Below are 14,139 nucleotides of genomic sequence, written 5' to 3'. Positions count from 1 at the left end.
TTTAAAGGAGAAATTTAGTATAACATTAGATTGCCAATAAGCAGTCTGAGAGCATTAGTAGTAGTAGTAGGTATCCTTCATATACCTTCATATATCCTTGGCTAATGAGTTAGCCAAGGAATCTGCCTTTACAGGAGAAATTGAGTATAACATTGGGTTGTCAATAAGCGGTCTGAGAGCAATAGTACACCAAGAACTTCAACAAAATCTTGAAGATCTGAGGCAAAGTGAAATCGTCACCAAAAATTCAATCATACTATCATGCAAGATGAGCCTTACGTCTAAGGATCATCAAATATAGTGTCAGCAGAATTCTAGATGTTATTACTGCTCGGTTTAGACTCGGTTACAAGTATCTCTGGGACCTGACCAAATGTAAACTGTGTCAAAAAAAATATTTGCACACCCTCCGTCACTACGTGTGGAGTTCGAAAAGATACGTGAATTCAGAGACAATTCCATAACAAATGTTCTAGAAATGTGTAAATATTTCATTCAAAATGATCTCCTAACAGAAATCTTAGCCAAATAACCACAGATTGTTAACTGTAGGTAGTAACTGAGTGGGTGGTAGTGTATGGTCAACCAGTGACTGTGTGGGTGATAGTGTGTGGTCGACCAGTGACTGTGTGGTCGACCAGTGACTGTACTCACCTATTTGTGCTTGCGGGGGTTGAGCTTTGGCTCTTTGGTCCCGAGTGTGGGTGGGTGTGTGTGGTCGACCAGTGACTGTGTGGAAGGAAGTGTGTGGTCGTGTAGATGCCTCGGGGGGAGGGGGGGGGAGAGAAAAACACTAACGAAGGCCATGTAGTGGAAGGCTCAATAACGTATTATAAACTGTAACAGTTCAGTAACCCTGAGTGTGGACAACAGACAGACTATCTGCTGGTTACCACTGTAAAAGGACTAGAATCACTGTCTGTTGTTGAGTGCACAATAACTCACTGCACAATACACTGAAACACAATAATCCTGAGTGTGTACAACAGACGGAATGCATGTACTGTAGTCAGCATTGTATAATGCATGTACTGTAGTCAGCATTGTATAATGTATGTACTGTAGTCAGCATTGTATAATGCATGTACTGTAGTCAGCATTGTATAATGTATGTACTGTAGTCAGCATTGAATAATGTATGTACTGTAGTCAGCATTGTATAATGTATGGCCAAGTCTTATCTTCTTGAGGTTATCTTGAGATGATTTCGGGGCTTTTTAGTGTACCCGCGGCCCGGTCCTCGACCAGGCCTCCACCCCCAGGAAGCAGCCCGTGACAGCTGACTAACACCCAGGTACCTATTTTACTGCTAGGTAACAGGGGCATAGGGTGAAAGAAACTCTGCCCATTGTTTCTCGCCGGCGCCTGGGATCGAACCCAGGACCACAGGATCACAAGTCCAGCGTGCTGTCCGCTCGGCCGACCGGCTCCCTTTGTGGCAGAAAATAAACTAACAAAATACAGTGTCCAGGTGGCACAGTCGGGTTCGTTCTCGATTCACAGTCCAGTTCAAATCCCGGGCGGGACGGATATGGTTGGGTATATTTTCTATCACCTCATGCCTCTGTTCACCTAGCAGTGAGTAGGTACCCAGGAGTTAGTCAGCTTGTTGTGGGGTTCCATCCTTTGGGGGGGGGGAGGGTCAGTAATTCCTTCCTAAGGTTGGGGGGAGGGACTTGGGTATAAGCCTAACGTGTATGAATACACTCCGGCTTCCTGTCCCGACACAATGGATTATTATTATTAAAAGACCTTCTTGGGATAATTGTAAGTGTTTCATGGCCCAGAGACAACTGAGTGGGTCATGATTGTTTAGAAATATAAGCTTTGGTTCAATATACTAAAAGTCTTAATGGGAGACTAATCAGTTTTATATGAGTTAATATTGCCCAGAGGGCATTCCAAAAAGTAATTTATTTTTACATAGACATATTCTAAGAATCAAACCTAAAGTCATAATAAATGTAAATATTTACACTGTTTATAAAAGCCTAGGAATTTCTATGCAAGTATTTAAGTAAACATTGCTCACTTTATAGTTGTTTCTAAAAATTTAAAACACATTTATAAAAATAAATTAATGGTGTCTAAATGTTTATCTATTATTGTATATTTGAAGTAAATTTTCTATTATAAATGTCTCGAAGAAGAGAGAGGAGCAGCTTGGGCTTCCGCCATCAGCACTGGACGGTTTCTCGCCCAGTGACTGTACTCACCTAGTTGTGCTTGCGGGGGTTGAGCTCTGGCTCTTTGGTCCCGCCTCTCAACCGTCAATCAACAGGTGTACAGGTTCCTGAGCCTATTGGGCTCTATCATATCTACACTTGAAACTGTGTATGGAGTCAGCCTCCACCACATTACTTCCTAATGCATTCCATTTGTCAACCACTCTGACACTAAAAAAGTTCTTTCTAATATCTCTGTGGCTCATTTGGGCACTCAGTTTCCACCTGTATCCCCTAGTGCGTGTACCCCTTGTGTTAAATAGCCTGTCTTTATCAACCCTGTCGATTCCCTTGAGAATCTTGAATGTGGTGATCATGTCCCCCCTAACTCTTCTGTCTTCCAACGAAGTGGTGTGTGTGGGTGGTGGTGTGTGGTGAACCAGTGACTGTGTGTATGGTCGTTATAAAGTTATCCTGACAATGGGCGATGGCTTATAATTTGAGTGGGAGAGTCCGTATAAACAACTGTTCTGTGGTACTGTTCTTCCCTCTACTCCATCACTGAGCCAGGGAGCTGTGTTCTCTCAATCCTCTCTTAATTGCACGCTTACATCCCACTTCACGAAATTCAAGCGTGCTTCTGGTCCCTCACTGGATTTTCCTAACTGGGCCGAGAATCAGTGGTTCAAAAAGTTGTGCCTAGTCCTTGAGGCTCAAATTACGATCATCCAGAGCCTTCAAACTGAGAATCAAGCGAACGTCGCGAACCTTCATCGTCAACAAGAAATAACCCTTCTCCGCGAGGATATTAGAACCTATAAGGCTAGCCAAGATCAACTCCAGCATGACTTGAACGATCTCCGTGAGGAAAATATGTTTCTGAAAACTGATGAAGCCATAAAAAAACAAGAGGAAGCTCTCAACAAAATGACTGTATGTATCAGTACATTATCCGCCCAACATTCCATCTCCCAGGATGAACAAGACCAGCAAAAGTTGCTCGACTCTGTTGTTGTGTCGTCCCAATCGATTCCTGTGGAACGTGAAGGCGAGAAGTGTATTGATATAGTACATGCTCTCATAAAAGATGAATTGAATTATACTCTCAATAAAACAGACATAATTGCTGCCTACAGAGTAAGGAAAAAGAATCCCTCTGGACAAAACCAGAGAAAAATTCGCCTCAAGCTAGCGGCCAAGTCCTTAAAATCTGATTTTGTCCGATCAGCAGTATCGTCCCGTAAGGAAATATATTTATTTATTTATTTATTTATTTATTTATTTATTTATTTATTTATTTATTTATTTATTTATTTATTTATACACAAGAAGGTACATTGGGATTGTGAGGATACATAGCATAGTAATTACATTCTTGTAAAGCGACTTGTACGCGCAACGTTTCGGGCAGAATTTACATCAATGAGTGCTTGACCACAAATAAACTGGGACTCCTCTTCCGCCTGCGCCAAATCCGGAAAAATAACCCAGGTGTGATCAACCAACCAGCAGGGCTTCGTGAGAGACGCGGTCTCCTCTCTAAGTCAGAAATAGTTGTAAAATAATTCATGCATAGACTTCCTTTTACATCTTATTGGGTTTACAGCCTGTGCCGAGACCCCCTCGAGGTGAGATCAACTCCCCACTCCACGCGTGTTACAGGACGCATGTTCCAGCAAGTACCCATGAGGCTACTCCACGCGTGATGCAGGACGCATGTTCCAGCAAGTACCCGTGAGGCTACTCCACGCGTGTTACAGGACGCATGTTCCAGCAAGTACCCATGAGGCTACTCCACGCGTGATGCAGGCAACCCGTTCTCACACAAGACAGTACATATATGACTAGTGCTTAAAGTCAATATGTGGAATGTGATTTAGTACATATGTGATATATTCCCAGTTAACTTTTTTACCAAGGCTCAAACTCTTCCTCACGTACCAATTTACGTCTCACAGTACTCGTCCATCAACGTAGATAGCTGAATAGTCGTGATTGGTTCAATTATAACGAAAATTGTAGTTTTCAGGTCCCACATGGGTTGTGAAATTCACCTACTATTGTCCATGCTCTTATAATATTACAGATCAGCTACATCCTATTGAAGGCTCGTAGTTTTGTTTTGAGAAATATTAGTTGTTCTTAGTAAATTATAATAAGCACAATAAATTATTACATAGAATAAGTGCTTCACCAATCAATATTATATACTATAGTTTGTGCTTTAGAAATCTTTAAAGAATGTTTTGTAGGAACGCTAACAGAAAACGATGTTATGTTGGAATGTATATAGGGTAAACTACTGCAAACAGGATGGTATGGTGTGGATTATTGGAAATTATAGGATTAGTATAGGGTCCACTACCACCTGTTAGGTGGGTAAGGGGTCCAATAACACCCGCAGGATGAGTATGGGGGTCACATCCACCCACAGGAATGGTATGGGGATCACTTCCACCCACAGGAAGGGTATGGGATCCAATACCATCCACTGGATGTGTATTGCGTCCACTACCACCGACAGGATGGGTATGGGCTCACAACCACCCACAGGATAGGTATGGGGTCCAATACCACCCACAGGATGAGTATGGGGTCCACTATAACCCACAGGATGGGTATGGGGCTCCAACCACCCACAGAATAAGTATGGGGTACAATAACACCCACTGGATATGTATGGCATCCATTGCCCCCACAGGATGACTATAGGGTACAGTATCGCCCACAGGATTAGTATATAGGGTTCACTGCCGCCCACAGAGTCGGTATGGAGTCCACCGCCACCCACAGGGTCGGTATGGGGTCCACTACCGCCCACTGGGTCGCTATGAAGTCAACTACCGTCCACAGGGTCGGTAGGGGTCCACTACCGCCCACAGGGTCGGCAGGGGGTCCACTGCCACCCACTGGGTCGGTAGGGGGTCCACTGCCGCCCACAGGATCGATAGGGGGTCCACTGCCGCCCACAGGGTCGATATGGGGGGGGTCCACTACCGCCCACAGGATCGATAGGGGGTCCACTGCCGCCCACAGGGTCGGTAGGGGGTCCACTGCCGCCCACACGTTCGGTAGGGGTCCACTGCCGCCCACAGGGTCGGTAGGGGGTCCACTGCCGCCCACAGGATCGATAGGGGGTCCACTGCCGCCCACAGGGTCGATAGGGGGTCCCTTACCGCCCACAGGGTCTCTATGAAGTCAACTACCGCCCATAGTGTTTGTATAGTGTCCACTATCGCCCATAGTGTTATTATGGGGTCCACTACCCCTCATAGGGTCGGTATGGGGGTCCATTACTACCCACAGGGTGTGTCTGGGGTCTATTTTGGCAATACTGCTTTTCCAATCTCATTTGTTGTTCAATGTAAAATATTTGTTGCTCGACTTGCAACAATTTATATATATATATATATATATATATAGTATAGTGCCTTTGCAATAATGTACCAATGTGTGTATTTTCATAACTCGTTTTAAATTGTTGAAAAATAAATAACTACATTGTGAATGCAAGTCAATGTTTACATGCTAAATCAGAGTTGCCAGATTCCGCTTAAAATAGCAAATTGTGCTTATTTTCAAAGCTTGAGAATTTAGCTTTAAAGTAGTTAAAAAACTACGAATTTCGCAATTTGCTATGTACTTTAGTGTACTATTTTAAAATAAGATTGGTTTTTAAGCTGCAAGTCATATGAATCTCAAAAAAAGTATATTATTAACAATCTTATCTCCATAGTTCACTAGTTTCTGTAAATCAGATCTGGTAACTGTAGGCCAAGTACTGGAAGACTCAAGACACAATGTGTTGAAGCTATTCTCTTTGAAGAAGTCATCTCGACAGGATCTTCCAGCTCCAGCTATAAAACTTCACCAAACATGGATCTACCTAGTACATCAAATGGTAAGGAATTACTAAACTGTACAAAGTTTTATGCTAGAACATTTGTTACAGAATTGTCCCTGTCAGGGACAATTCAGTCCCTATTCTATGTGTACTCCATCACATAGTGACGGAGTATGTGGGAATAATTTTGTTGACACTGTCCATTTTGTCAATTCTACAACAGCAGATAATATGAATTCCCAGAGATATTTGTAACTTGAGATACTTGGTTTGGTTTGGTTAAGTTAGGTTAGGTTAGCCTAACCCAGTAAATCCTCCCCGGCTAGAATATAAACCCCGGACAAAGTGCTCGTGAAATGCCAGGCATTTGCAAATATGAGGATGTGGTTGATTAGATTATATTCTTTTCTATATCATAGATGTTCAATATATGAAAAATATTTTAGACTTAAAAATGGACCCCTGAGGTACTCAACTTAACACATTTCTTCATATTCATTCCCATTTAGTATGACCTTTTGCTCTCTTTGTTTTAACTATTGTTTTGTGCACTTTACAATTTTTTTCATGAACCTGTAATTTCCTTGCTAGTCTTCCATGTGGTACCTTATTAAAGTCTTTAGCATAATCCATGTATACTACATCCACCGGAAACCCTTTATCTGAGTACCATGTTACCATGTCCCAAAAGTGAGGAGGTTTATAAGGTAGCATCTGTTTTTAAGAAGACCATGGTGTGTCGATTGAATAAGATTGTTCACTGAAAGATGGTAAATGATTCCCTCCCTTAGGATTTTCGCCATGAGCTTGCAGATGTGTTATACCTAGCTGATTGGACATTAGTTTTGTGCTTAACTCTTTCTGCTTTTTTTTTAAATACTGTAAGGGTGAAATTTTCATATTTCAAATCTCGGGGTACTATCCCTTGGTTCAGATATTTTGTGGAAAGTATTTTCAGCAGTATTCATAGTTCTTCTGTCAGTTTATTTTCCTTTATAATTAAGGTTTGTTTTCTTTTGTACCATAGAAAGTACCACAGAAAGGTGTTATAATGTTGTGTTAGCTTTTCTGTACAATTTTTCTTTTTTGTTTGTATAAAAGGCTATGCAATGAATTCAAATATTTACGCTACCAATCAATTTTTCAGATAGATCATCGGATTTTGACAGTATGCTGTACATACCAGATGTTCCAAAAATAACTACAGACAACAATAATGGTACTGTGTTTACTATTTTTATACTTTATATATAGGAAGACAAGTTCAATCAATGAGCATTTTAATATATCATCAAAATTTTCATACATTTCTTTCACTTTGTTACACTTGTAAAAACTTATTCTTAGCTATATTTATATAAATGTTAATACCACTGTTAAATGAACATATTGATTTGTGTCCTTATTAGTTATAGCTTATTTATGTTGACCCAGCACCTTACTAAAGGGATTACCTTAACTTGTGTCACTATCTCTCTAGGGGGCTCCAGGTAGGCAGTATAGGTAATGCCACTAACATGCATATCATTATGGGAAAGTCCATAATTTAACACATAATTATAAGTAGGAAATTTGTAGCAAATTTTAAGATTATTAATAGGTACATTGTAGCATAATTTTGCATAAGCATAATTTTCTTGTTTTGTTCTTGTACTTTTCCTTCGAACAGTATTATTTTCTCTTCAGAATTTCACCGGAGAATAGCAGTGATGACTAGAGAACATCTTGAACGTGAGTACCAGAAAGCACGTGCTGCAATGATACAAAGAAATGAGTACTTGAAGAGACTCTTAAACGTGGAGGAACCAAACTCAATAAAGGTGACAAACAAGAAACAGAAAAAAGATAACATACAGGATGTATCACACATTAATTCAAAACAAAGACCAGCTGCACCCCAATCTGATGGTAATCTTCTATTATTTTCTTAACAATATTTCTACAGCTGTTATTTGTGTACTTTCCAATAATATTTGTTGCCTATTTTTAAGTGTATGCTAGACAATTATGGAGATTAAATTACTATAACACTGAACAACTTGGTAGCATAAAGTTAGTTATAGTAATATCTTGAGATTTGTCTGAAAATATTAATACTTGTATACAATTTGCAATTATGTACCATGCTTAAATCTTCAAATGTGCCACCCAGACATTCTGCCTGCTATACTTTCACCACCACACATTCAAAATGCGGGCTATTCTACTAGTGGCAGAACGTACACTCAAAGTTATTTGGCAGCTGGTGAAGAAACTTTGGAATCATTTGATGTTGGTATGTCCCAACATCATTTGTTGGTATTTAAATGAGGGTTTATTTAATGGACACACGTCATAAATATTATGTACCAAAATTGTGCTTAATGCCTATGAAATTTTGTTTAACATATTATACTAATCATTCCTTTCACTTACAAATTTTTCTTACTAATTTGTAATCCCATATTTCAAAGTACTTGCTGCAGAACTTGAACAAATTAAAGATTCTCAGCCAAGTGTTTCTGACTGGCAAAAAAGAAGAAAAAATGCAGAGATTAATTGGGGAGAAAGCAGGGCAATGCTGTTCGATTGGACATTGTCTGAGTTGGGTGTTCCAGATAAAGGTAAATTAAATATTGCTGTGTTCATTAAGGTTATACTGTATAATAAGCATCATATGCATATTAATGACACTCTATTAATACATTTAGACTTCAGATTGTTTAAAATGTTAGGTATACAGTATTTAAAATTAGTATAAATAATTACCCCTTTTTTCATCAGGTAAAGTTTGTGTACAATGTACAAATTGTGAGGCAAGCATCAAATGTGAAGACTGTTTTGCATTTTTGTGTCACATTTGTGACCAAATGCAACATTTTCTCATGCCTTTCCACCACAGATTATATTGGAAAAATGGCTTTTATGAGCCATTAGACCCGACACAAACTGTGTGCCCTGAAGGAAATATCTTTCACTGGAGTAAGTATACGATACCTGTATAAAATCCGTACTTTGTTCCGAGATTACTTCTACTTCCCAATCCCAGTCTAGAGCTACGATTATCTTGGTATAACAAAATAAAATGAATAAATGTTTCATTTCAGTCATTACAACATTTGGAGAAGTCTTAAAGTTTAAACCTGACACTTGGTTTTATAGATTGATTTAATCGTCTGATTGTTTCTTTTCTGTGAATTTCTCAGTCATTATCTGGAGAATAATGTCAATATTTTGTACAATCAAGAAACAATGAAATATTCAGTCTGAAATTCTTTTCCATAAAACTCATTTTGTCAAACTGTCTTCCTTTTCTTTGTTACCAGAACCTGTTGTACCAGCCCAACCACCAAATTCTTGCCCCAACTGCACAGATTGCAAGTTTAAAATTTCAAGCTCCAGCAATCTCTGCATCTTCATCACTATAATGGGTAAATAAACTTTAAAATTTACCCTTTTATTTCCATTACCGGATATTCCTGAATCACAATACATTTTGAAATTTTTGTTGCTATAAATGTTAATTTTTACATCACTATTTTAGCAAGTCGCCACACAACTCAATGCACTGTATTTTAAACTACAGGAAGGTATGACCTCTATACTCCAATCTATACATGCCACTGTGGATATGAGCATCAACAACTAGGCAAGACCATGTACAAGTCTGGTTTCTATTCATCATTAGGAAAGAGCAGCACATTCTACAGCACCAGTCTGCTTGAATCATGGCACCATATAAAAAGAAATTGTCCTGGAACATCATTTCGGGCATTAGTCACTGCACTGGAATCCTTTGGTGCTTCTCGTGGGCGTGTATGTTTTGATACCGTTATTCTTAATATTTTCAGTTTTATATTTCAATACAAAAATTATCAAAATTTTGTAGTAATGTATATTCATTTATTAATAATTAGTTTTTAATTTTGTTCAAACACAAAATGGAATGTTTTTTTTGTTTATTTATCTTATGTCATAATATGCATTTTAAATGTCACCATCTAAAAAATTCTATTCCTAGATTGGACCCATTAATTATATAACTTCGAAGAGAGTGTTCTTCGAATGGCGATTCCAGCAATATGAGCTGAGAAAAATTAGAGGAGAAGCTGACAATGAGTGTCCTGCTTGTGATAAAACCCCTTTAGCAGTACATATTGATGGCAACAAGAAGCTGTATCGTTACAACAAAGTTGGGAGGTAATAAAATGTGCTTTACAGATACTTAATGTATAGTATTCTTTTGTTCTCTACACACACTATATTATAATGAATTATATTGTCTTCAAATTAATGTTCTTATAAATAAAGTATGCACATATAAATATACATTGTCATATGACATATTTTTTAACTGAGTATGTCTTTATAGTTTGCCTTTCAATTGCATCCATATCATCATTTTATTTATCTAACACCATGTAAATTTTTGTTTTATGTAAAATTTAGCAGTGCATCAGAATTCTTCATATAAAACATTTTTTGATACCCCATTACCCATTGTTTAATATTATAGTGGTTACAGACAATAAATAATTATTTCTGAATTATCATTGCAGAGGTATCAGAAACCCCTATTATTCTGATAGTATCTTCAGCAAAGATGAAGATGTTCAAGCTCATGTTGGCACTATTCAGAGCTTGAAAACTAAGGTGAGTTTTATTATATATTGAGAAACCTTCAATTTTACCTAATAACTGTTTGGCGACTATAACATATGGTGGCCATTTTTGTATTTTTTCATTATAGTTTATATATATTGAATAAGGAAATATAACCCAATCAGTATAATGTAATCAGTATAATGCGATTTGTATTCAGTATTCAATAAGTATCAACTCCCTCAAATAATCAATAAAAGAATGAAAACATATTGGTCAAACTTGAGTTGGTCTTGGTGAGTAAAGGTATGTTATGAAACTGTTATTAATCTATGCTCTTCAAGATGTTCATTGCTATAAATATTTTTCTCAGAAAGAACAGAAGAACTCACAGAGGGTGCAGTCTTTTGGAACCATCGAAAAATTGATGGACTGGCTCGTGCATTAGTTACTCGACTCAGAAAGGTACTAAAAATAATATATATTTATTTTATTTATTTGTATTTATTTTGAAACTTATTATAATGCATTTATATGTGAAAGGTATTATAATGCATTTATAGGTTAGTTATGTGTTCAGATCATGTACTACATATATTTTCCATTATAAATTAGCGACCATTTCCTTGAATTAACTGCTTGAACTTTTTCAATATATCAATAAGGTTAATTTGTATAAAGTATATAGTATTTAATTAACCTAAATGTATGATTCCGAGATATATCAAATGTGTTCACAGAGAAATCACAGTATCGTGATATATCACGGGAACTGTGATGAGGGTTTGAACCCCATGCACTGAGTGCTCTCAGATGCATGCTCTAGTTCACTACGCCACGACATGGTCAGATGAATTGCAACTTGGAGTACTACTGCACCCACAAGGATCCCAAGGCTTCCACTGAAGCCAAACCAGGTTTCACACAATTCCCCCATGAACTCGGTCTCTGTCATTCAGTAGTTCTGCCTTTGATGCCCCCATTTCAATGTCTTTCTCCATGTATTGATATATCACAATAATATGAATTCTATGTGTATTGAAAGGGCCATCAGAGGTAAAACTACTGGAGGACACAGACCAAGTACATGGGAAACTGCATGCACAACCGCCCATGGAATGGGTATGGGGGTGCATAATTAACAAAAATTGAATTGTGGGTTCATTAGTACCCTAGGTTGCAATTCTTTTGACCATGTTGTGGCGCATTCAACTACAGCAAGCATCTGGGAATGCCAAGCCCATAGGTTCGAACCACTCATCATGGTTAATGTGATTTGTTCATTAAATTTATTATATTTTCAAATAGGCCAGAGAGACGGAAATAACAGTTTCAAATGAGATCGACAAACTTGACGTTCAAAAGTCATTGATTCAAGAATGGCGATCTGACCTACAAATGATTTGTAAGGAGTTAGAGTTAAACACTGGAACAACCTCGAAGAACATAAAATATTCTATCGAGGCAGTTGCAGACTCTATCAGGCATCGCAAAAATCTGATTGCCACTGATGCAGGTAGGCTTACTATTTCTTTGTTAACTCTGAAGCAATTTCTATTTAGCTCTTGTCTATAATTTCTATGTAGGTAAATGATGAGGAAATTTTTTTAACAACTTTAAAACTTTCAGCCAAAAAACTTTATTTGCAGCATCCAGTAAAATGCGCTCTTCCCTCCGGCACAGAAATGAGTGTGATAGGAAAAAGCTTCAAGGCTTCATAAAAATCTACAATAGTGAAAACTCTGAAATTCTCAGTGAAAAGGATGCAATAGAAGGTATCCTGCCATGGCACAATTTATTGCCTCATCATAGCCAAAATGGTATGTAACTACATCTCATTTTATCAGGGGTTACAATTCGGCCTTATCAAGATAACTAACATTTAGCATGCATAATGGATAAGCTTTACTTATTTTTGAAGTAAAATATCATCACTACTGTTTGTAAAATAGGTGCAGTATCATAATCCGTAGGTTTTTATCAGGTTGATACTGCACAATAAACTATGTATAGTATGTATAATGCAAGTACCTAAACTGTAATTACATTAAATTGAGTTGTAGTTTACTTGCAGTAAATATAAATTTCCTCTTTTATTAGTGTCCCTTGCTCAAAAAAAGAAGGCAGTAGAAGATGTGGAGCTTCAGAAGAGATCCAGAGAAGAGCAACAACACACTGTTCAAGAAATGCTGCATTATCTCGCATATTACAAGAATAAGAGAGAGATTTTAACCGAACATACTGAAGAGTTGTTATGTGGAATTTTTCCTTCATATCTAAGCAAGGTAAGCTAACAGCCTAAATGTGTGTTGCAATTCAGTTCTTCATAAACATTTATTCAGCAGAATTTTATACTTGTCTTGCTATTTACAACTTTGACAGGTAGACAATTCCATGGTTTTCATATACTGTACTGGTGTGTTTTACATATATTTGAACTTTTACCGAAAACTTTATTTATTTATTCTAATTTCTTTAGTATTTTCAGGGAAATTTGTAAATGTCTTAAACCCCATTAAATAGTCTATATATTACAGGATCCTAACAAGTACACTATTGAAGAGAAGCACCTATCAACCAAAAATAAGAGTGGAATCTTGGCTCTTTTGAAGCAAGGGCAAAAGATGTGTTCTGACAAGCTGAGTGATGCAAAGCGTTTATTTGGATACCAGGAAGAGGATGTTGATGTTTCCGAGCCCTACCTGGAGCTTTGTGACAGTGAAGATGATGATGATGAAGATGAAGATTTACTACTAAACTCATGATACAAAAGTTAAGTATAATAAATTTTACCTGATTTCTCTTGCTAATTTCTCTTACTTAATTTCTCTAATTTCTAATTATCCTAGCCCTAAGATTACTACTGGCCTCCATTGCCTTGCCTGCACTTTGTTTCCCCCTTAACCATATCACTCATTCTTACAGGTGTGAGACAGAGAGGTACAAGATCATCCAAGAGGAACAACACCTGAAGCACCCAACATTTGGGTGTTTTAATTAATAAAAACGCCCTTCATGGCTTCACTCATCCTGGCTGGTTTAATTAAAAAAACCTAACCTAAACCTAATATATATACCTCTAGAGTCAAGGGAGTTAAGTTTTAGGCTGCACAATGAAACTGCTATTGACAATTTTATAACTGCTGCTGATAATGTCTGTCCTGTGACTTTTTTGTAAGCATAACCAAAAGGCTTAACAATCCCTTGCTTACAAAGGGAATACTTAAACCCATTAATAAAAAACATGACCTTGAGAAGAAGTATAGGTTAGGAATTGTCTCCAAAGAATTCTCATGCTCTTCAATAGGTCACTTGAACTCCAAACCTTTCCAGTTATCCTAAAAAAAGCGAGTTACCCCTGTACACAAATGTGGTGATCTCACAGATGTTAACAATTACAGACCTATATCAATCCTGCCTAACTTGTCAACATTTTTTGAAAAACTAATCTACAAGCAGTTTTACTCTTATCTAGCCAAACACCATATACTTAGTACTAGGCTGTACAAGAATATAACAACTCTTGTATATATCTCAAAAAAAAAAAAA

The 14,139-nt window shown here is 37.6% G+C and overlaps 2 protein-coding genes across 2 annotated transcripts; both read left to right on the top strand.

Annotated features, from left to right (window-relative positions):
* Window positions 1-5,905: 5,905 nt before the first annotated feature.
* On the top strand, window positions 5,906-10,641 carry LOC138372536 (uncharacterized). Its single transcript, XM_069338011.1, has 8 exons — window positions 5,906-6,066; window positions 7,157-7,228; window positions 7,696-7,917; window positions 8,162-8,970; window positions 9,315-9,419; window positions 9,575-9,804; window positions 10,010-10,188; window positions 10,548-10,641. Exons 1-4 carry the CDS (start codon window positions 6,042-6,044, stop codon window positions 8,317-8,319), a joined length of 477 nt encoding a protein of 158 aa, XP_069194112.1. The 5' UTR covers window positions 5,906-6,041; the 3' UTR covers window positions 8,320-8,970; window positions 9,315-9,419; window positions 9,575-9,804; window positions 10,010-10,188; window positions 10,548-10,641.
* Window positions 10,642-10,801: 160 nt separating this feature from the next.
* On the top strand, window positions 10,802-13,619 carry LOC138372528 (uncharacterized). The gene is made up of 6 exons (XM_069338002.1): window positions 10,802-11,055; window positions 11,899-12,106; window positions 12,240-12,410; window positions 12,691-12,875; window positions 13,128-13,363; window positions 13,516-13,619. Exons 2-5 carry the CDS (start codon window positions 11,989-11,991, stop codon window positions 13,353-13,355), a joined length of 702 nt encoding a protein of 233 aa, XP_069194103.1. The 5' UTR covers window positions 10,802-11,055; window positions 11,899-11,988; the 3' UTR covers window positions 13,356-13,363; window positions 13,516-13,619.
* Window positions 13,620-14,139: the final 520 nt, after the last annotated feature.

This window comes from Procambarus clarkii, chromosome 5 (assembly GCF_040958095.1).
Source record: "Procambarus clarkii isolate CNS0578487 chromosome 5, FALCON_Pclarkii_2.0, whole genome shotgun sequence".
Taxonomy (NCBI): Eukaryota; Metazoa; Arthropoda; class Malacostraca; order Decapoda; family Cambaridae; genus Procambarus; species Procambarus clarkii.
Note: the sequence above shows the minus strand (reverse complement) of the source record. Positions and strands in the feature narration are given on the sequence as shown.

Bases quoted from the DNA above. Each gene is read 5' to 3' on its own strand.
- LOC138372536 (XM_069338011.1), top strand. From the start codon at position 6,042: ATGGATCTACCTAGTACATCAAATG. The intron at 7,229-7,695 runs GTACTGTGTTTA...TTTTCTCTTCAG, and splicing joins AACTACAGACAACAATAATG to AATTTCACCGGAGAATAGCA. The intron at 7,918-8,161 runs GTAATCTTCTAT...TGTGCCACCCAG, and splicing joins AGCTGCACCCCAATCTGATG to ACATTCTGCCTGCTATACTT.
- LOC138372528 (XM_069338002.1), top strand. From the start codon at position 11,989: ATGATTTGTAAGGAGTTAGAGTTAAACACTGGAACAACCTCGAAGAAC. The intron at 12,107-12,239 runs GTAGGCTTACTA...CTTTATTTGCAG, and splicing joins TCTGATTGCCACTGATGCAG to CATCCAGTAAAATGCGCTCT. The intron at 12,876-13,127 runs GTAAGCTAACAG...TATATATTACAG, and splicing joins TTCCTTCATATCTAAGCAAG to GATCCTAACAAGTACACTAT.